The sequence below is a fragment of the Emys orbicularis genome, chromosome 1 (genome assembly GCF_028017835.1).
Source record: "Emys orbicularis isolate rEmyOrb1 chromosome 1, rEmyOrb1.hap1, whole genome shotgun sequence".
Lineage (NCBI taxonomy): Eukaryota > Metazoa > Chordata > Testudines > Emydidae > Emys > Emys orbicularis.
The window spans coordinates 329,568,304-329,591,944 of NC_088683.1; the positions used below are offsets into that span (position 1 = coordinate 329,568,304).

The 23,641-nt window shown below is 43.6% G+C and overlaps 1 protein-coding gene across 1 annotated transcript in view; it reads left to right on the plus strand.

Annotated features, from left to right (window-relative positions):
* Positions 1–21,681, plus strand: part of CRYL1 (crystallin lambda 1) — a 74,076-nt gene extending 52,395 nt beyond the window's left edge. Inside the window, exons 6-8 of the mRNA XM_065421525.1 lie at positions 9,492–9,597; positions 18,439–18,545; positions 21,568–21,681. Of these exons, the coding sequence (XP_065277597.1) occupies positions 9,492–9,597; positions 18,439–18,545; positions 21,568–21,681 (327 nt within the window). The remainder of the gene's footprint in view (positions 1–9,491; positions 9,598–18,438; positions 18,546–21,567) is intronic.
* Positions 21,682–23,641: the final 1,960 nt, after the last annotated feature.

Here is a 23,641-nt window from a genome sequence, read left to right on the forward strand (position 1 = left end):
GTTTTAGTGGAATATTTCACATGAAACTATCCCAGCAATAAAATGTGTGTCTGAAATGGGGTTTTACGGCTATGATGCAACAGTTAAAAGTAACACACCATCATTATTAGTCAGCAACATGCTCATGTGCAGCTGAGCAAGAATGTTTGTGTTTTGCATCCAAGGATAGTATACAAGCAATTTACATATTTAACCACAAAGGCATGAGTAACATGGCAACTTTGAACAGGCATGTTCTATTATATTTTGCTTTTAATAATCTCTTTTCGGCTCCCATTCAGCATGCTTCTCAGCATGAAGGATGACTTTATCACAGTCTTCTAAATACTGCTCTGCTTTGGGGCAATGGAAGGGAAATATGCTTAGATTAGTATTGTTAGGTAAGATTTGCTTTTAAGGAGCGTGCTGCAAAACATCCCCCAAGGGAATTATGTTCCGGGGAAAAAATGGGTATTCTTGTTCTTTTTGGTACCTAGATCCTGAAAATACATCGCCCCCTTCCCACCCGCTGTCAACCACAGCCCACCATCCAAATTCCTCAGTTCCAAAGATCTCAAAGATTTCATCAGAGTTTTTAATGGTTAGTGACAGGGGCAGCTCCAGGCACCAGCGCAGCAAGCGCGTGCCTGGGGTGGCAAGCCGGGGGGGGCGGCGTGCCAGTTGCCGTGAGGGCAGTAGTCAGGCAGCCTTCAGTGGCACGCCTGCGGGAGGTCCGCCGGTCCCGTGGCTTAGGCGGCATTTCAGCGCAACCGGCAGATCACCCGCAGAAATGCCACCGAAGCCGCATGACCAGCGGACCGCCCGCAGATGTGCCGCCGAAGGCCGCCTGACTGCCGTGCTTGGGGCGGCAAAAAACATAGAGCCGTCCCTGGTTAGTGACTAGTCCTGGAAGCATTTGTTGAGGGACCAAATGGGCACAGTTTTTGTCACTCTGTTTCTAGGTAGTACCTTAGCTGGGTTACAGTTAATTGGGCTACAGTTGCAGTGTTCTGGTTTTTCCATGCAAGTTTCTCTATTGCTCAGAGATTGATTCTGCCAAAGTAGTACTCCAAAAGCAACAGCACATAATCTACAAAAATGATTCACTGAATAAATCCTATTTCCAATTATATTGTGAAGCGCCAAAGGAGCTATAAGTTTAACATTTTCCAGAAAGCCTGTTGGCAGCCTGCGGAGCACTTGCCTGTTTAAAGCAGTCAATGAACTAACAATCAGCATGTTAGGTTAAGGATACTTTTTATGGTGGCTGGGGACAATAATTTTACTTAGCCACCTGTCAAAATGAGTCTTTTTTTTTTTTTTAACTGACTTGCTTTTGGTTGTGAGCGCTAAAGAAATACATAAATAAAATATACATTGTTGATGAAGTACTACAGTATCCATGTACTGTAACAGTTCCTTGGCGGTATTATCAGGTACTCAGATGCTGTGATGATGAAGGCCATACTTGTACCTAGACAGACCGGCAGTCTTTATGAAAGTGTCTTGAGTCGACTTGAAGAATACATTAGTGGTCCATATAACAATATTAAACCTATCCCTTTTAAACAAACAGCTGCCTCCTCAGTCTGCTGAGGACTGTCTCTGCGGGGCACTGAGCTAGGGAGCCTTGGGCCAGGTCTAAACTTAAAACTTTTTCCAGTACAATAATGTTGGTTAAGGGTGTGAGATATATATATATTAAACTACAGCTTATTTCATTTGGGGAGCTGATACAAAGTTTTACTGGCAAAAGCAAGCGTTTGCTGGTATAAGCTGCATCTAGACTAGGAGAGTTTATCCCTATAGGTTTAACAGCAAACCTTTTCTACTGTAGACTAGGCCTTAGATTCAAAATTAGTAGCTTTACCAATTGATCTAAAGGGAGTATCCAATAACTGCCATCAGCCACTGTGAGGCAAGACCACCGGAATGAGATGTTTAGTAATATGCTGTCTGACGGAAGAGAGGCAGACCATTCAAAGTCTGTCAGAAATCCCTTTCTAACACTATTTTGATTTATGTGTCATAGCAGCACTCAAACTGCACAAGCATTTGTAGTCATAGCACTTCAGTATCACTTGCCTCTCCCTACTCCAGATTCACAGTGGTCCTACTTTTGCCATACTTGGTCAGTATGTTTCATGCTCCAGGTCTCTGCCTGTGTCTGTGTTTTAAGGTCACCCATCACCAGGGGTGCCTTCCATGAGAAGTTAACACAGAAGCATCCCTCTCTTCCAGGCTTGCTCATAGGAACAAGCTTCATGTTATTGTTGGGATTTTCATATAGATCAGCTATAGCTATTATACGTTTTTGTTTTTAATGGGAGGAACAATTAGCATATCTCAAAGACTTTTTGTTGTTGTAATCCTCATCCTTCCACTTTATTTCCATTATCATCCTCGCTGTGTTATATCTTTGATTGTAAGATCCTTGTTGCAGGGACCTATAAATTTATTTGTTAAGCACTGTACACACCCGCAGCATTGTATAAATAACAGTGGAATCTGTTTGCAGTTCCTTATCATTACTCCACCTTTGTACAGTAGCATGGGACTATATTGTAAAATCAGACAGCTGGGCTCTATCTTATTCAAAAGATAACCATAAAGCTGTAGGGAACTCTTCCTGCCACCCAAGATCATTTATTACAATAGTCGCTTTGAGATAGTTTGGTCTTGTTTCGAAAATTGAGGACTTTTGTTGATTGATGATCAAGACCTTATTATAAATGTCAAGCTGGTGTTTGGAGTGGTTCATATGACATGGCCACAGAAATTGTGAGGAGTAACAAGGCAGTTTTTCAGGAGGTAATGATCCGCTCACACTTTGGCCTGGGCTACACTAGCGGGGGGCAGAGGGGGGGCAGTTCGAACTAAGATACGCAACTTCAGCTACGCTATTCGCATAGCTGAAGTCGAAGTATCTTAGTTCGACTTACCTGGCCGTCCTCATGGCGGCGAGTCGATTGTCGCGGCTCCCCCGTCGACTCCGCTTACTCCTCCTGCCGAGGTGGAGTACAGGCGTCGATTCGTGGATTGATTTATCATGTCCAGATGAGACATGATAAATCGATCCCCGATACATCGAACACTACCCGCCAATCTGGCGAGTAGTATAGATGTACCCTAAGGTTCTTGAAAGCAGCATCAAACTTGAGCTCCCTGTTAGAACCTTTTCCCCCCGATGGAACTTGAGTGTACATCTTAGGATTCTGTAATTTTCCTCTATATGAAACCCGGTGACAGTTTCAATTTATTTTCTGTTTAAAAGTGGGTTACTCATGGCTCGTCTAGTCTAAAGGAGGAGAAGGGAAGAACTGGAAGCCCTGTCATTTGGGCCTTTGTTACCAGCCTCTTGCAAAGACAGTCATTTTTCTGTCCATTCAGTTAGCTTTCATAGCAATGAGGTGCACTGGCTTCACTCCCTAGCCTCTGTACCTCTCCATTCTCAGTTGAATAGCTTTGACATTCCCTGAATATTGACAGGGATCTTTATTTCTCTAATCATTATTATCTGTTGTCTTATTTGTATTACAGTGTTACTCGGAGGACCTTTGAGACAGAATAAGGAGAACAAGGTAGTGGCTTCACTGGCTAGTTTGGGAAGGGTGTTCCATACATGAAGGGTGGCATGAAAGAAGGTTCAAAGATGCCAGTGGGAAAAATTGGACAAATGGATGACTGAGGCTAATGTTGGGAAGTGGGGTGGATGAAGGGGCAATGAAGTGAGGTACATAAGCAGAAAAGGAAGGAGGAGCGGAGCTGTGTAGGGCCTTAAAGATAAAGACAAGAAGTTTGAATGTGATTAAATAGAAAACGGGAGTTGGTGGAGGGATCGAGGAGAAGTGTGACATAGTCAGAATGACAGGACAGGAAGGTGATCTCAGCAGCTGTGTTTTGAATGGACTTGTTGAAGACGACATAGGTGTCTGCGAGGCCAGAGGAGGAGGTGGCAGTAGTCAATCTGGGAGATGAGGGCCTGAATGAAAGTCTTAGTGATGTTTGGAGAGAAACGGCTGGATCTTGAACATGTTGTGGGGGAAGAAGCAGTGGATTTGGACAAGGGGGCAAGAGAGAGAGGACTGAGTCAAAGATAAATATCAGGTATGGGCCTGAGTGATGGTGATGCTGTCAACAAAGAAAGAGGCTGGCATGCAGGGTTTGAGAGGAAAGGTAAGATTCAGTTTTGGCCATGTAAAAGGTATGTTGCTGGTACGCCATTGTCAGATGGGCCAAGATGTGGGATTGGGTGAAGAGATGGGGTAAAGGTAGACTTGTGAGTCACAGGCATATGGATGGTGGTTAAAGCGATGCAGTGAATAAGCTCACTAGAGAAGTGGTGCAGAGAGAGAAGTTGGGGACCAGAGGTGGAGCCCTTTGATACCCCTCCCCTCAGACAGTGAGAGAGGGAAGAAGAACTCTTCAATAGTCAGAGACCCTGAAGGAACAACAAGACAGATCAGAGAAGAACTGGGAAGGGACAGAATTGCCGCAGCATAGGGAGAATAAAATTTCAAGGAGGATGTGATTAGTGGCGTCACAAGCAGCTTAAAGGTCAAGGGTGGAGCAAACGCCCTGCAGCATAACCAGGAAGAGGTCATTAACAACTGTGGTGAAAGCAGGATCTAACTAAGGTGCCGATCCTATTGCCAATAAAGTCAATGAAAATGCATGGTGCAGGGTTACCACCACCTCCTGATGAACACGCATTTCACTATAGTTCAGCTTCCTCTTGCCATTTGCATAAGAGCTCAGCTGACAGCCTTATCACTGACTGCTTGGGAGGCAGAGGGGGACACTGCCTTCAGGAAGGTTGGGTTCCACACCCAAGCACAGTGGATTGGGAGTCTTTCTTTCTTTACTTTCTTCCCATAAGCACCAACCCTTGAGGAAAACACCTTGCTGACTACAGCTTTATTTCTTTTCCCCTTTGCTGAATCATTCCACCAGCTAACACTCTCCTTCACTTTAAATGGGAGCTGGAACATTCCCTAAGGGAATTAGTTTAGTGGGTTCCTTATTTGATTGTCTTTAATCTCTGAAGAAGTCATAAAGCTAAGAAAACAAAAGCTTTTGTTTTTATGGAGCTCTGCCTGGCAGCAGAGAAGCAAACATTTTTCTTTGAACAGCTGAGCCCGCTTCACTAGGGTAATGTGAAACCTCAGCTGAAGGAATCTGTCATGCATCTAGCTGGAAGGCCATCTACTTCTGTTGTTCACATTTTGACTGGACGAGACAGTGTCTTCAGGTTCAGCAAGCCATAAAGTTTGTGGAAGATACTGACTGAGAGCAGAATCATAGTTGAATGGTTTTGAGCGTATTGCTCTTCATATCTCAGCATTGTGAAACTGGTGTGTCTACAGTAGTAGAGAGACTAATTTATTTCTTATTTGAAAGTGATCTTACAGTGATTCAGAGCTATTGTGAGAATCCTGCCAGATGCTAGAGTGAAATATTATACCATTATGTTTACAGTTTTTAATTTAAATGAAACATTAATCAAAGCTCCATGTTTTGTTAGAACATTGTCATTTGTTATGTTTACATCCAAAGTCTACTTCCATTTGCAAACCGTTTTGGGTGGTTAACATGGCTTCACTGATCTGCCCAGATTGCAAATGCAAAAATTCCATAAACAGTTGGGAGTGCTTAAAAATTGTTTCAGTTTAAAGTGTGATTCTAAGCTGCTCTAGAGATGGATGATCTTGTGGATGAAGCACTTGGCTGGGACTCTGGAGACCTGTGTTCAGTTCGCAGGTTTGCCACAGACTTGCTCTGTGATCTTGGGCAAGTCACTTCATTGTGCCTCAGTTCCCTGTCTATAAAATGGAGATCACACTTCTTCCACCATTGTCTGTCTTGTCTAATTAGACTGCAAGCTTTTCAGGGCCTAGCAGAGAAGGGGCCTGTTCTTAGCTGGGGCTTCTAGGCATTACTGTAAAACAAATAATTGTATGACCTTTTCCTTGATATACAGCAGGGGTGGCCAACCTGAGCCTGAGAAGGAGCCAGAGTTTACCAATGTACATTGCCAAAGAGCCACAGTAATACGTCAGCAGCCCCACATCAGCTCCCACACCCTGCTCTCAGCACCTCCCCGTCCCTCCCCGCACCTCCCAATCAGCTGTTTCGTGGCATGCAGGAGGTTGGGGGGGGAGGGGAGAGGAGCGAGGGCATGGCAGGCTCAGGGGAGGGGGCGGGAAGGGGTGGAGTGGGGGCAGGGCTTGTGGCAGAGCCAGGGGTTGAACAGGGAGCACCCCCTGGTCCATTGGAAAGTTGGCGCCTATAGCTCCAGCCCCGGTGTTGGTGCCTATACAAGGAGCCGCATATTAACTTCTGAAGAGCCACATGTGGCTCTGGAGCCACAGGTTGGCCACCTCTGATATACAGGGTGGTGTTAACAATAACAAGCCACCTGCAACAATGAATCAACTGAGTGCTACATCCTCTAACAGGATCACATCTGCTAACCGATTGAGATTTGACATTAAGACCTTTAAAGGGCTCCTTTTATGGCGGTGGTGATGAAATCTCCATTTCTTTGTACTCGGTGAGGATGTGCTCATCAAGTACACAGGCAACTGTAAGGCTTATGGTGTCATTAGCTTGTCAATTCTTTGCTTTTCAGTGCGTACTTACCCAGTCTTGTAGATGATGTGAGAGGTAAAGCTTGCTGCTGTTATACCTTTATGGGGTTTGCAATTAAGTTCTTGTTTCTGGACCTCAGTTAGCGATTGAATCCTAGCATTCAGCAAAAGGACAGGTGGGACCCTCATGTTGGGCCTAATCCTAACAGGTACTGGGTGCCCTTAACTCCCACTGAAAGCAGTGGGATTTGATGGCGCTCACTGGCTCAGGCTTTATAGGAGGGAGTAGCAAAAAGGAATTCCTTCCATCAACCAAACCTTATCAGCCACGGAAAAGAGGTAGGGGGATAGAGAGCCACCAGAAGGGGAGGAGAATAGCCTCCCTTTCCCCTCAAACCTCACGAGGGGAGAGAAAAAGGTAGAAGAAGCCTGACAACTCTTCTACCTTCCCAGCAGCCAGGAGAATAATTTGTTAGGTGTCCATTGGGGTGAAGGGGGTTGGCTTGATGGAATGGGATAGAACATGGTCTTAGTTCAGTCTTAGCTTTCTAATCTGAGAGAGGGCAAGAAACATCCTTATAAAGGAAACATTATTCTCAGAAAAAGCTTTGAGGCAATACGCTGTAACCTGTAAAAAAGAAATGATGATGTGCCTGTCCCAACTGGTTATGAGGGTGTGATGGCTTCTTTGTAAGTGTACCCCATGGGTGTGACTGCTGTGCTGAGCTTTCAACAAGAAGGTTCTCCATTTCACAGACTCAGTGTCCTGCCAGATCTGAGACTTGAGGTTGGCAGTGAACTCGAGAACCCCAGGCAGGTTGAGGCCAAGCAAAGTTCTGTACATGATGCAACCAGTTTCCAGTTAAATGGGTGACAGCTGCATTGTCTCTCTTTAATCATCGTTTTTCCAGCTAATTCCTTGGGATGGCTTCAGGGACAATGAGAAACCTGCCCCCTCTGTCAAAATGATTATTTTGCAGTAAGAGCCAGCAACCGGGGGGATAAATGCTAGAGAATAAAAGGGGGGCATGAACACTAGCTGAAATTCCTATATTCAAAAGTTCTGCTGCAGTCTCTGGATTTTGATAAAATAATCTCTTGTCCCGGTTCTGTCAATGATGATATGCTCAGCAATACTATCTCCTTTGCTCCCTACCTCATGAGAAAAGCACATAATGACTAAAATGAATTAAAATTGGTAATATGCAGATGTAGTAACTAAATAATAGAATGTGGTCTGACAAGTTAGTGAATGTGCTTCCCCAAATACTGTATGTCCTGAGAGATCTCCCAGTTACTGTTCTCAGTTTTATTTTAGGAAAACTTAACAAAATTTTTACATTAATTGTCTGGGGGTGGGGGGCCAAGACTGGCTTTGTGTAGATTGTAACTCCCAATTTCATCTGGATCATTATCATACAGCCCATATCTTTAGCCAGGCAGCCAGTTGGCTCCGGACAGAACAGAACAGACCTTTCCCTGGCTGCTTCTGGAACAGGAGCTGGTCCATCCCCTCCCACTGGCAAGAATACTGGGTTCAGTGTGTTAATGTTTTGATTGTAAAATGTCCCCTGCGGTATTGGCTACCATTCCAGTCACTCCAACGACAATACAACCATCCAGCTGTATGGCATTGCCTGCATCTTAAGCATCTCTTGAAGGACATATTTGGTCCTCATGCCCTGGGAGCACCAGAGACTCCAGAATTGTGTGGATGTGGGGAGAGCTCCATAGGGTCAGCCAACCAGCTATAGCCTGTTACAACTTCCTGGTCCAAAAGAACCGCCCTAATTTAGATTGTCTGTTCCAGGCCTGGAACTAAGATTTGTGTATATCTTGAACCCTAGCCAATGGGGAGCTGCCTTGCAATATATTAATAACTCTGCTATTGCTCTGCGATGAAGGTTGATCCATCAGAAGATTATATTTTGTTCACATTGGTCCTTGGATAGGTTACAGTGCCTGGGCCTTGTCAGAACAAACTGCTGCTGGAGATGTGGGTCTCTCAGAGCCACACTGGCTCACATGTTTTGGGACTGACCCTGGATACAATCCTTTTGGCTAGAAGTAGGCAGGAGGATTAAGAGATAATGGATAGCCCCTTAAAAATTACTTCCCAGAATTGTGTTCGGGGATATAGCCCATCATCTTGGAAACTCTCCAACTCATGGAAAGCTTGGTTCTCTAGAGCACTGCTTGTAACCAAATAACTCATGTTGCTTAGGTGGAAGAGCAGACTGCCTCCCGCGATAGAAGCGTGGCTCAGCGACTTGGCTGCCCTGACAGCTAAAGAGTGGGTAACATTTTGGAGAAGAGGAACTTTAGACAAATTTGAAAAGATTTGGTTTGACTTCTTAGAAATTTTTGATTAATCCTTAGTGGATGGAAACTGAGGTGTCACTCCCTTTTCCCATTCCTGCCTCCTTCCCTTCCTTACTTTCCTTTTCCATTCCTTTACTACTTGTGTTTTTTGGGTCTTCCCCTATTTTGGGAGTTTTTTTGGTGGGGGGGAATAAATAAAATATTAATACACTTAAACAGAACTTCTAAGCAATTTCATCTCTCTTTCTGGTTATTTCCCCCTTAAAAATAAATACTGTCCTAAGCAGCCCCTGGGATCACAGAAGAGACTCATTTGTTCAGATTTACAAAGAATATAATTTGATGCTAAAACATGACAATCATGTGCAAAAAATCCACCTCTTAAATTAGCTAATACATATAAATGCTAAACAATAATAAGTCCTGTCATAAGAGAGATGTGTCTGGGGATCTGTTTTTCTATTTGCAAATTATTCGCTATCTCTAGTGGTAGTATTTTGTACTTTTGCTATAACAGATTATATTCTAAATAAAGAAACTAAGCGAAATTCTATAAAATTATTTGCACTGAGATTTTTCTGTCCCCCTTTTGCCACTTAGGAAGGAGTAATATCTCCTGCTGATCTAGACCTTGTGATGTCTGATGGATTGGGAATGCGGTATGCATTTATAGGGCCGCTTGAAACGATGCATCTCAATGCAGAAGGTATGCAGTTTTTTCCCTTAAGACTTAAATATAATACTTTTCAAGGCAAAGATTTCTTGCGTAAAGCTTTGCTAATATTGTCTTAACAGTTCAGACCAGCGTAAAATTGACTGTAAATGTCTTTTCTCTTTTCATAATAAGGTAGGTCTCAAGTATTGAAATCATATGAAAGCTTTCACAGTTTCAGGGTAACTGCACCTGTATTCCCCTTTCATGTCCCTCAAGGGTACTCACTTGAAGATTTCTGGCTCCCAGTTGTCACCTTTCTGGCAGAGACCTGCATCTCTCTCTCTCCTGACTGGGGTTTTTAGGCTGCATAGCTCCCTGGATTTATACTATGATCCTCAACAAGCCAGACTGCCTAAACAGGCCAGTGCCTGCATTTTACTTTCTTTAAGAAGGCTATAGCCAGTGTATTTTCTGCAGTTATAAATTATCACAGTTTCTAAGCAAGCACATTTATTCTTGAGGTAATAGCATTATAGAGAAAACATATAAACCCCAATAATAAAAACTGATAAAAGTTCCTATACACACGTTAACAGCTTACCAGAGGTCACCCATCAACCTTATGCAAGTCAATTCCTTCCAATCCTTCCACAAGGATTACCCCAACCCCAATCCTGCTTGGCCATTTGCTGAATCAGAAAGAAGGCCCTGAGTCAGTTTAAACTCAGGCTATTGATCCAAAAGTCCTTTTTATGTCTGCTGCTCTCTGGAGAATGTGGTTTGAACTGGTATATGCCTTTTCTTCCCAGGAGGTGATACCTCTCTGGGAGGCTACACCTAGCTGATTTGCCTTAACTGCTACCTACTATTTAGTTCCTGGATGAGCTGTGGTAGCCCTGTCCCCTGGAGCAGAACACAATTATACATAAATCATCCATTTAAAACAATGAACCCCAATGATCTGTCTCATCTTCCCCCAGGGAGGTTACATTCAATCCCAGCCGATATAATACATAAACATAACACAATATGGGCTTTCAGGGATATTGCAGGAGATTGCCATATCTATCACAGAAGGGGGTGGATATTGAGCAACTCTTTGTCTGAGGCCAGATTAAGTTTCTGTTTTTTAAATCAGTTAATTTAGGCTGAGTTACTAATTTTTGTCCCAATCCCTTGGAAACATTCACGTACGTGTAATTCAGCCCGGTTTTAGGGCCATCAGCTGAAGGACAAGTCAGAAAAGTTCACCAGAGGCTGAGGTGCGAATACAAGTTCACTCTCTTCGGGTGGGTGCAGGGGTTCTAGGTTCATTCACATTGATACCAATTTGATAAATGTGTCTAGGTGCTGTGAGTACAATAAGTGGTATATGCAATGCCCTAAGTCACTGCAGTTGATCAATTAACAATACCACTTGACATTTCTCACATGTTTTTAAGATATTGTGTTAGTCATAGTCAGGGCCGGCTCCAGGCACCAGCTGAGCAAGCTGGTGCTTGGGGCGGCAAATTGTTGGAGGTGGCATTCTGCCCAATCCTAGGGCGGCACGGCCGCTTTTTTGTTCTTGTTCCGCTCCGGCCGCCTTGTAGGGGGTGGCGGCGCGGAGAACCAGAGCGCCCTGCAGGGCAGTCCTCTTCCTTCCCTCCCCGCCGACCGGAGCGGAGCCCTCGCGGCAGGAGGCGGCGCAGCGGGAGGGGCCGCGTGGCAGCGCCCCTGCTGTAGCCCTGGCCGCCCCCTTCCCGCCCGCTCCCTCCCCCTCCCCCCCCAGCCGGTCCCCCTGCACCCGCGCTCCGGCCGCGCCACAGGGTTTGTTTTTTTTTTGCTTTGCCGTTCTGGCTGCCCCGTTTTTTTTTTTTTTTTTTTTGCTTGGGGCAGCCAAAAAGCCAGAGCCGGCCCTGGTCATAGTGATAGATATTAAGGCCGGAAGGGACCATCAAATCATCTAGTCTGACCGCCTGTATGTCACAGGCCACCAACACTACCCATCACTTGCACACTAAACCCAACAACTGAAATGAGACCAAAGTATTACAGCCCACAGAAGACTAGACTAATACATGCCACAGGCAGAGAATAGGAGGGACTGAGGTGCACCAATGCCCGAAGCCCCTGCAATGGAAGGGAAATGGTTAAGTGAGATATACCCAGATAATCCTGTCAAATGATCCGCACTCACATGCTTCATAGGAAGGCGAAAACCGCCGAGGTCACTGCCAATCTGACCTGAGGGGAAATTCCTTCCTGACCCCACATGTGATTATCAGTTAGACCCTGAACATGTGAACAAGAACCAGCCAGCCACGTACCTGAGAAAGAGAGAATGCCCTGGCCCACCCCAGTGTCCAATCTGCAGCCAGGACTATCCTCGATGCTTTAGAAGATTTTAAAAAATAAACCTCCCAGAATACTCTGCGGGAATTTTTTTTTGACCCCTGCAGGTGGAGGCTGAAGCCCTGAAGCATGAGCTTGCTTAGCCAAAATACAGATTTAAGATATCTTTAGAATTTTGTTAATTTTATTAACCACAATAAAATGAACAAAAAATGGTAAATTACAGAAAATAAAGGTGGTGTTACAAAATTTAAAAAAATTGTTAACACAAAATGTGAAAATATCAAGAAATAAAAATCAAATCACTGCAAACCAAGAATATATATATGAAATATAATCACAGAGTAGTGAAATAATCACAGAATATAATGGCACAGTTATAAATTTTATCCTAAGTCTATATCTTCAATTAGTCACAGGATGGAAACTTGCCTTACATCTCTACTCTCTGAATAGGCAATTTTGGTACCAATATGGAATTATGGATCCTCAATATAGATCCTTCAGTTTGCCAATCCAGTTGCATACCAGTCAACTTAAACACCACTTAAATTGTCTGCTGTTGCGTACTCTTGTGAAGCTCCACTCCGGAGAGCAAGGTCCATTCTAGATATTTTCATTTTTGATCTGCTGATTTCTTGCAGTTTTTCCATCCTCTTCCGGGTTTATAACTCAGCATATAAATCACATAGATATTTTCTCTTAGCTTGGTACAGCAGACAGGTAATGAAATGGCAAGGCACAGAAGCTGTGTGCATCTTTATCTGTTACATCTTTGTTAACTTTTCCTTTCAATCATGCAATTAAGATCACTTGTGCCTGTTTTTCTCAGCTGGGTTTGTGTTGCCAGTTGACAAGTGTCTGTGAGTATTCATTTGGCTAGTAACCTGGTGATCAGGCACGCCGTCCCTAAGAAACTGTTTAGATGAATATAGTCTTTTCTGTGGAGCTGTTTAAGCAAGTTAAGAAAGAGAAGGCTCCCCTTTGCCATCATCATCTGTACTGTGAGGAGCTGGCTTTTCCTGTTCTCACTTAACTCACATTTGTTACACTCAACAGCTGATGGTCATAAGAATCCTTGTTAGCACTAGAAGATTTTAGACTAGTCTCAGAAGCCAAACTATACCTGGACATCCATAAAATTTTATTCTTGGTATTAAAAAATTGTAATTAATCTTTTTAGACTATCATTCTCACACTGCACATTCCTTCAATGCAGTTTTAACTCTCAGTAAACATTAAAAAAAAGGAAAAAGTATATAACACACAGGGTGGCTTCTACATTTTCCCGGAGTGTCCAGCCTTGGCATCTGTTCATCATAACCCATGTTTGTCTCGTCTTTTCTGCAAGAAATAACAGTTGTCATGAAAAGTGTTGTGAACTTTTCCTTTTTCAAACCAGCTCTAGTTAATACCTTGCACAGTGAAGTGACTGGGTTTTTTTTTTTTTATCTGAAGAAGCTGACTATGTAAAAGCAGAGTATATCCCACTAGTAGATTAATACTAAGGTTATGTCTATACTACCCGCCAGAGCGGCGGGCAGCGATTGACCCCGAATGCTCTCCCGTCGACTCCTGTACTCCACCGCTGTGAGAGCCGCAGGCAGAGTCGACGGGGGAGCGGTAGTGAAGATACTGCGGTGAGTAGGTCTAAGTACATCGACTTCAGCTATGTTATTCACGTAGCTGAAGTTGCGTAACTTAGGTCGATTTCCTCCTCCCCCCCCCCCCAATGTAGATCAGGCCTTAGATTGCTTTGTGACTGCCAGTGTTATAGAGATTGGGTGAGGCAAAGGTTTTGTAACAGAACAGGATGACCCTGCAGACTGGTAGCCCATGTACAGAAGAAGATGCTGCAACAGGTTTGCAGTAGCATTTGGCAAAAACAATATTTTAACATTAATGAACAAGATAAAAGAGAGGGAGTGCATTGTAGGTGGTTAATCTATTGTTTATAATTCTTCCATTAAAAAAAAATACAATCACATACTCAGTACAGGCCTGGACTGGGCCACCAGACAACAGGGCATTTGCCTGGTTGCTCATTTCCTTTCATCATCTGGAATGTCAATCTGCTCCCAGTCCTGCTGATGCAGGCTGGGAGTGCGAAGCAACTGCTTATATAGGATCCAGCTGACAGACTCAGGGTACGTCTATACTTACCCGCTGGTTCGGCGGCCAGCAATCGATCTTCTGGGATCGATTTATCGCGTCTTGTCTAGACGCGATAAATTGATCCCGGAAGTGCTCGCCGTCGACGCCGGTAATCCTGCTCTGCGAGAGGAGTAGGTGGAGTCGACGGGGGAGCCTGCCTGCTGCATGTGGACCCGCGGTAAGTACTTTTAAGTTCGAACTAAGATACTTCGACTTCAGCTACGTTATTCACGTAGCTGAAGTTGCGTATCTTAGTTCGAACTGGGGCCTTAGTGTGGACCAGGCCTCAGACTGCCACTGACTGCTCTCATCAGAGAGAATTTAACAGCATCGTTTGCTGGATACCATGCCTTATTGCAACCAATGGACATCAGCTGCAATTCTGTGCCAGCTTTCTCCTTGCTCTTCCAACGCCGCTTTAGATAGCGTGAGGACTAGCAGTGTTAGGTCCCTCTTCCTTCCCCAGGATAGCTCTTCTGGACCTACAGCACTGGCTTCTCCTTCCAATTTGCAACAAATGGGGAGAGGGTGAGGTGTAGGTGAACTCTCCCTTCCTCTTTCCAGTCTGCCTAGCCCAGCAGATCCTACCAACCCAACAACAGCTACCTGGAGCCAGTCAGCATCTCTCTTTAGCCAGAAATCCACCGTAGCAGCTCCTCTAACACCTAGCCACGCTTCAGGTCAGTAAGCAAAGAGGGAGTCAACATAGGATTTGGGAGGTGAGAAGCTGAGGTGAGATACAGGTGGAATTAGTGGGGATAAAAATGGAATTATTTGGGAGGGGGGTGAAGGATGAAATTTTGGGTGTGGGGAGAGATGGGTTTATTTTGGAAGTGGAGGGAGTGATATTCTTCTCTTTTGGGAGAGGAGAACCTGACTCATAAGGATACTCCTGGAGGACAGTGTTGGTTTCTTTTGGTTGTTTGGTTTTGGGAAGGATACCCCAAGATCTTCCTATAAACCACCCACCTGCTAATGCCCCAACCTCCCTTACTCTGCCTCTTATTTTCTTTTCCCCCATTTTTTCAAATTGACTGACCAAAGGGTATTGCTTAGGTTACTTTGCCCTATTATTTAAGCAAGAGATTTGAACATACAGTACTGTGCCAATCGTCATGAATACAGAACAAAATGCCAATTTCAAGTCACTAACGGCATTGAGACAGAAACTTGAGAACTGAATGAGAACAGACAGAAAGGAAGCCCATAAAAACAAGGGAAGTACTATAAGGACATCCAACTTAACGTGATGATGGTGAATGTTGATTTCAGATCCAATAAGTTCCTTACCACTGACTTGGTTATTTTAAGATTTGGCATGGTACCACCACACAGAAATGCCATCAGCCCTTTACCTGGCAGTAAACATCAATATAGTACTTTAGAGTCTTTTCTCATTTATCTATCACAGTATTATTTTTAATACACACAGTACCTCCTTGTATGTGTAATGAACTATCTGTTAATCTGTTGAAGTTTGTCCAGACTCTGTAAGATTATATGTTTGTTTTTAAGCTTTCAGAGTTACTTCAATCTCTGTGAAAAATAAGCTGTCAAACAAGAGAATAAGCGATCATAAATATAATTTTTTAAATGCTTAAATCTGTAAAAGGGGTTTGAGGGGATATGTGCTCTTTTGATCTCAGTTGCTTCAGTGTAGTTATTCCAAATTTATACTAGTGAAATGTGAAACCAAAATCAGAATCTGGCCCTAAAACTGCTAACTCTCGCACAGTGGTTTCCAAACTTTTTACGAAGGTGACACACCAACTGCATTTTCTCTCTTTTTGGGGGATCAGCCATTACCCCTGCCAACCCCTGCCACTCCCTATCTTCCTCTAGCTGCTGCCTGGATCCTGCTCCCCACACTGCTGCCTCTGCATGAGAGCATGTGGGAGTTCTTCTGGGGCGAGAACAGGCTGGTGACTAATCTGCTTGCTGGCCCAGCTGCTTCCGCCCACGCTGCTGCTAACCTTGCCTGGCTCCAATTCTCCGCACTGCTGCCTATTGCCCAGGGAAAGTCAGAGCAGGATCCAGGCAGCAGCGAGCAGACAGTCAGCATTCTCTCCCTGTCCCACCTATGTCCCAGAGGCGCTTCCTCCATGTTGCTGATGCTGCCACCCAGATCCCGCTCCCCATAGTGCTATCTGCTGCCCAGGGGATGTAAGAGTAGTGGGAAAGGGGGCTGTAGAGAGTAGCTCCAGAGCATGTGTGACCCACCTAGACCCTTCCCGCAACCTACTGGTGGGTCGGGACCTATCATTTGGGAAGCAGTGCTCTAGCACATGTGCTGGATATTGAGACTACGAGGGACTTCTAAATACACCTCTACCCCGATATAACGCTGTCCTCGGGAGCCAAAAAACCTTACCGTGTTATAGGTGAAACCGCGTTATATCGAATTTGCTTTGATCCGCCGGAGCGCACAGCCCCACTCCCCCCCGGAGCGCTGCTTTACCACGTTATATCTGAATTCGTGTTATATCGGGTCGCATTATATCGGGGTAGAGGTGTAGTGTGAGAGTACAAATAATAATATGCAGTTTTAGGGTTACGTGCTGTCCACCATCCACTGTGGGGATTTCCACTGGTATCAGCAAGAGTTGGATGGAGATTAAGAGCAGCACATGGCCTTACTTTTATGGTGAAACTTATGATTTTTCTACCACTAGTGGGCATTCTTGCTCATTTTAGAAATCTCTCCAAGATGGGCAGGGTTGTGGTGAACAGGGTGTGAAATGTAAAAAGAACTAAATATCAAAATGAAAGAGACATCAACCACAAACAATGATTCAGAGTCACTTTCTTTGCTGGGCTTCATAAAATATAGCTGGGTGTGGCTTTTATATACTCAACTATAGTTGAAACGTATGCTTGTTATTAATACATTTCACTCAACAGTATAGATGATTTATATTGTCATGCCCACTGGTTCAATGGTGAAGTGTTTTGTGCTACCATGTAGGGAATTAGTTTTCATCAAGTTCTAGACGTTTGCTCTATAGGCAAGCAAGCAAAAGGTGAGAGCTTCCCAAACTTAATATGGTCTACTCTAGGGTGAGGAAGAACTTTGTGCCTCTGTTATGGCAGTACCTAATGAATGATTTGAGTACTAATGTTATCTGATCATGGCATGAAATATCCTCTCGTCGGCCAATCATTTATTTCTCACTTTAGTAGGATCAGTAAAGCTGAAAAATTCTGTTTAGGCTCTCCTGAAATGGAATTTTTCTTAAAATCCCTTTCTGCAAAAAGTTTCATGTTTTTAATGTTTCTTCTCTTTTTGGGATTTAACCTTTTCTTAAAAAAAATGAAAAGTATTGTGGAAAAGTGTTCCCCCTTTTCGGCCAGCTCTATTTGTGACCCTTACTCGTGGTGCTGTGATGATTGTAGATTCCGTGCTTCTTGGGGCAGGAACCAGGTTTATACATATTTTTGTGAAACATCTCACTTTGGGGTGACTGAAGAAAAAAGTACAAGTCCTTTTAATTGTTTTAAAGATCTGTGTCAGACATTCCTTTCCCAGACACCCCTGCCTCAATCCTGCATCAATTCCACCTTCACCATAGATATCCAGGTTTACACCACACAGCTCCCTGGGTTTTCATAAACGAAGTACAGGAGGACAAATGAATCTCTCCACTGTGAGTCAAACACTCGCCTGTTTGTGTCTGGGAAAAGGGAGCAAACTGATCTGCCAGTAGTGGACACCCTTTGGTAAGGTGCCTTCATGAGGCAGGCGGTATAGGGTTGACCTTAACTAACTACCTCGAGGTAGAAATTACAGTGCCTTAGCTCTCTCGATGTGCAGTCCTAGTGGAGACATCTCAAGTTAGCTATCTCAGTATAAAAATAGTCCTTTTTTTGCAGTGAAAACTGAAAACATAGCCTAAGTGACTTGTCCAGCATTATATAGGAATTTAGTGAGAGTGGCTGGGATAGAATCCAGTTCTCCTGGGTGGCTTTCAAAAGACCGTCCTTTCCATCTTTGTCCAGTGTCACTGTTTCCCAACCCCACTCCCCAGTGGCAGTGTCTCTCTGTCTCATGGCTTCCTGCCATGCTTTGCCCCAATCTGCCGAACCTCCCCCCACCAACTTACTCCTGAAACTCCAGCTTTGCAAATCACATTGTAGAAATCCACAAGCTACTGGTAACCAATTCAACTGCAACAGCAAAGACTGTACATCAGTTCTCTCCTGTTTCCTTCACTACATACGTACCTGTCAACTTCTGTAGCAAATGACACCGGGGTCCTACAGGCAACAGCCTCATAAACTACTAGTGCTGAAAGTACTTTATAGCTATTCAGGACAGCCCTTAAGCACAAGGTTATATTATTGAAATAAACTGTGGGAATTTCTATTTTGGAACAAACCAAATACATTTTTTCACTCCTGTTTTAGGAATGACAAATTATTGTGAGAGATACCGTGAAGGAATGATACATGTTCTGAAAACCTTTGGGCCAGTACCGGATTTTTCAGGTGAAATTGAGCAGCAAATCAGCCAGGTGAGTGTACAAGACTGGATTGATGTGATTTCATAAGGACCATCAAAATAACAAATGTTGGCTTTAATTTCTTTGCAGTGATCACTTGTTTGAGTGACTCTTGGAAGTACCTCTGATCTGTATTTCTCAGTGAGGGTATGCACTTGGACTGATTGAAAATGCTAAAATAGAATTGACATAACATAAATCCCTTTGTAAAGCGCTTTGAGATCTATGGATGAAAAATCATAGAAATTTAGGACTAGAAGGGACCTAGATAGGTCATCTGGTCTAGTCCCCTGCACTGAAGCAGGCCTAAGTATTATCTCTGGACCATCCCTCACAGGTGTTTGTCTAATATGTTCTTAAAAACCTCCAATAATGGAGATTCCACAACCTCTCTAGGTAATTTGTTCCAGTGCTTAACTACCCTGACATGCTTACCCTTAAATGCTATCTAAGAGCTATGTAGCATTATTATAAGCTTTTCACTATGCCTTGGTAGAACTCTGAGAGCTAGTGTAGATGTATCTCACAGTGTTCATAGACAATTAGTGGTTGTACACAACAGTAAGAGATATGCCTTCGTATGTTTTGTTCCTGTCTATCTGTTCTGATGAGCTGAACTTGGAGGTCTGGTTGTTGGCATACCTATGTGACAAGTTATGAATAATATTTGATAACAGTTTCTTCTTTTTACTCCTGTATTTATATATTCTACAAACTAAAACCCTAATCTGCAAAGCATTTAGACACATGGCTAACTTGATTACTCACATGCTTAAAGTAAAGCATCCCCTTATGTGCATTGCTGGATTGGGCCCAGGTTGTTTGTCTTGCATCTGAGTTCTCCACCAGTGTGAGTTCAAATATAAAATCACCACATGGGTTTATTGCTGAATCAATATAAATCAGGAAACAACAATAGATAGCAAACTATGCCTTTCCATCTATCATCCTTCTTAATGCCTCAATAAATGGAAGCATAGCAACTGAGTTTTGTGATCTTTTCGGAGTGCGATATTCCCTTTTGGCCTCATGCTGATTCTGTCTCCTTTTTCCTTGGGCTCCATCAAAGACATTGACAAAACTAGGCTTACAAGGAACCTTCCCCAACGGCAAAACTTTAAACACTTTTTATGCTGCTTTCTGCCCCCTGTGTTGCTCTAGAATAACTGCAACTTGTGAATTATTATTACAGTGCTGCAAATGACATGGGCCCAAGTTTTATGCAGCTTTTGTTATATTGCTCATTGTTTATCTTTTACAGTTCTGCACTATGGGCTGCTCCTTTTGGCAAAGATGGCCTTGGGTCTATCTCTGCACTTTGAGAAATACTTCCCTCTCTAAGAGCACATCAGTCAGTAACATGCAACTGGCATGAGCATGTTACCTACTGTTGCTCTTCTTGCAGTGATCCATTTAACATATAGATCTTCAGGTCCTTAATCCTTGCACTCAAACACTAGGGTCCACTTTCCTGCATGTTGTTTTAGGTGTTGTTTTTTGCCTCTAGATGCAGCCTGCCACCTTGTCATGGTTTCTAGCACTGGAAGCCCATTGAATAACTTCAGCCTGCTCCTCATAGACTCATAGACTCATAGACTTTAAGGTCAGAAGGGACCATTATGATCATCTAGTCTGACCTCCCGCATGATGCAGGCCACAAAAGCTGACCCACCCACTCCTGGAATAATTTTCTCCCTTGACTCAGCTGTTGAAGTCCCCAAATCATGATTTAAAGACTTCAAGTCGCAGAGAATCCTCCAGCAAGCGACCCCTGCCCCATGCTGCGGAGGAAGGCGAAAAACCTCCAGTGCCTCTGCCAATCTACCCTGGAGGAAAATTCCTTCCCGACCCCAAATATGGCGATCAGCAGAACCCCGAGCATGCGGGCAAGATTCTCCAGCCAGACCCACATTGACCATTGATAGTAATTACCAGCGATGGCACGTTATTGACCTATTGACTAAAATCACGTTATCCCATCAAACCATCCCCTCCATAAACTTATCAAGCTTAATCTTAAAGCCAGACTCCACCTTTGCAAAAAGTGATAGCTTCATTTCTTGGATGTGCCTCACCTTATAATTTTATCTCTCTAAGGCTGCACTCCTAAAAAATGACACCTTCATAAACATGGTTTATGAGGAGTAAAAAAAAAATCAAGTCTTCAAACTCCTACATGTGTACTTGGATTAGAGCACGTATCTAGCTGCCTAAAAGGCCAAGGCTGGGTCTCCTCCTTCGTAGTTAATAATAAGAGTTTTGTCAGAAGGACTTGACAGCTGCCTCATGGGCAAACCAAGCAGACAGGTTAATGCTGAGTTGCTGCTGATAGACTTACATGACCCTGTGTGAGAGCTGGTGTACACTAGAATGTTAGGTTGACCTAGCTGTGTTGCTCAGGGGTGTGAGAAGGTCAAATCCCTGAGAGATGGAGTTAAGATAATTATATAACCTAAGCCCCAGATGTAGACAGCGCTAGGTTACCAGATGAATTCCTCCATCAACCTCGCTGCCGCCTCTCCGCGAGATGGATTTACTAGAGTAACGGAAGAACCTCTTCCATCGCCATAAGAAGTGTTTACATTACAGCACTATGGTGGCGCAGCTGCTGTGCCACTCTAGCATTTCTAGTGTAGACATACCACTACCAATGTTAGGCCAGAATGTTCTCCAAACTACTGTGAAAGGTGAGAGCTCCCACCTCCAAGTACAGATCCTCACTGTACACCGTAGAGATTAACTAACTTCTAACTAGTGGATCAGACAGCCTGCAAAAAGAAAAAAAGGTGTGAATTAATGGTATCCTCCTTTCCATGGAAAAGAAGCATGTTGGCCTTAAACAGGCAAGGGATTTAAACAGGCAACTAGTGGTCCTTGTGACCCTACTGTCTGTTGTCAACAGAATCAGAACCCATATGACAATTACCAGCATGAATGTTAACCAGAAGAGGGGAGAAAAACGTCAAAAACAATCTTTGGTAAGAAATTTCCAACATTCAACATGAGGTTTAATTTTCTATTTTCTTTATTTCAGGCCATGAGTGAAAAAACTCCAGCTGATCCAGAACATCTAAATGCCAGGAGAGCATGGAGAGATGAATGTCTTATGGGTCTTGCCAAGTTGAAAAAACAAATGAAATCCAACTGAGTTGCATTCTCTGTAATACACAAGGGCAAATTATCGGCATATCTCCACAAAAGTGGGTGCTTCCATTTCCACAGGCAAAAATCTGTATTTGCAGAACAGGTGACTCAATATGCAAGCAATGATTTTTGCCCATGTGCGAATGCAGAGGGTGATTCAAAATGTAATCCAATTGTCATTACATTATTAATTAGTGACAGGAACTGCGTAAGAAACTAATGCATGAAAAACTTTTTATATGATTATTCTAAATGCTTTAATACTAGCTTATGCAGATTTGTTGTAGCCCTGTCAGTCCCAGGATATTAGTGAGACAAGGTGAGTGAGTGATATAATATCTTTTATTGGACCAACTTCTGTTGGTGAGAGAGACCTGAAGAAGAGCTCTGTGTAAGCGCAAAAAACTTCTCTCTCACCAACAGAAGTTGGTCCAATAAAAGATATTAACTCACATTCCTTGTCTCTTTAATACTAGCTAGCATCAATATTATTAATACTGTTTAATAGACAGGCACACAATAGTTTTTAAAATTATACATTTTATAATCTTGCTTGGAGATATGTAGCCTCAGCAGCGCTTGCATTTGCTGGGGTCCAGGAACAGGCAAACATCAGCTATTTGTCATTATGGGACAAATTCTGCTCTCCAGAACCTTCTGTGGGCATGGTGAGCTCTGACTAATTCGACTGCATTGGGGTGAGAGGAGAATGTGTGGAATGCACACAGGGAACCTCCTTGCACCCCTCCCAGGGAGACTAGGGGAGGGGTCCACTCGCCATTCTCCCCACAGAGTAGGAGCACAATAGCTTCAGGGGTTGCTGCAACCCAGCTCTGTAGCTGTTCCACAATCTTGGTGAGAGAATTACTTTTTCCTTCCCTCCCCCCCTCCCTTAGGCACTTAGATACCATGGTGATAGACAAGGCATAAGTACCTGAACAGACTAGAGCAGAATCTCTCCTTGCCCCCCAGCTCCTATAGAATTCATCAGAGCCTCACCCAGTTTTTCAGGCTATGCGCTTGACAGCCCATGACTTTGTCCTGACCAAAGTGAGCAGTTTGATGTCACCAGTGGTTTATTGCTACTCAAAATAAGTGTGTCCCATTCAGGCCTTCTCTAGAAGAGCTAAAAAGGTGGTTAGAGTTATTTTTAAATTGAGTTAGCTAACTTAAGAGGCAGTAGGGTCTAGTGGACAGGGCCTTGATCTGAGACTTGGGTTCTCTTTCCAACTGTGCCACTGACATGCTGTGTGACCTTGGGCAAGTCACATCTCCTCTCTGTGCCTCTGTGTCTTCTCTCACCCATTGTCTGTTTAGATGGTTCATTCTTTGGGCCAGGGACTGTCTCTTGTTATGGGTCTATATAATGCCTGGCATGGTAGGGCCCTGATCTTGATTTGAACCTTTGGGCACCAGTGTAATATAAATAATAGAGAAGAATGATTTGAACTTAATGTAGCCACTGCTTAACATCTTTCAGATTCCAATAGCTGGTCATATTGTAACCTAGGTTACCACATAATGTATAAGGTGTGAAGCAGTGGCTATGCTACGTGGTCCTTCAAATCCTGTTAGCGAATATAATTTTAAAAACACCTTTCTCTCTATTCTAGACAAGATCATAGAAGGTTTTAATAACTCTTTTTAAACATAAGATTAGTTCCTTTTTGCTATGTGCATGTCCACAGTAACAGTCTCATTATGTCTTAGCTGGTTAGTTGCTCTGCGTTAGCTTGTTTGAAATCTTTGAAAATATATCAAAAATATCTGCCTCCATTTCTGTTCTTTGCTCATGAATAAAAGGTTGTAATGAAATATACTGACTTCCACAAAGGTCCTGTGTGATATTTTACTGGTTACACTCAGAGCTGTAACCACGGTGGGGCAAGTGGGGCAGCCACCTAAAGCGCAAAGCCAGGGGGCAACTCGGGCTGTCGACACCAGCCACAACGGGACTCGGTGGG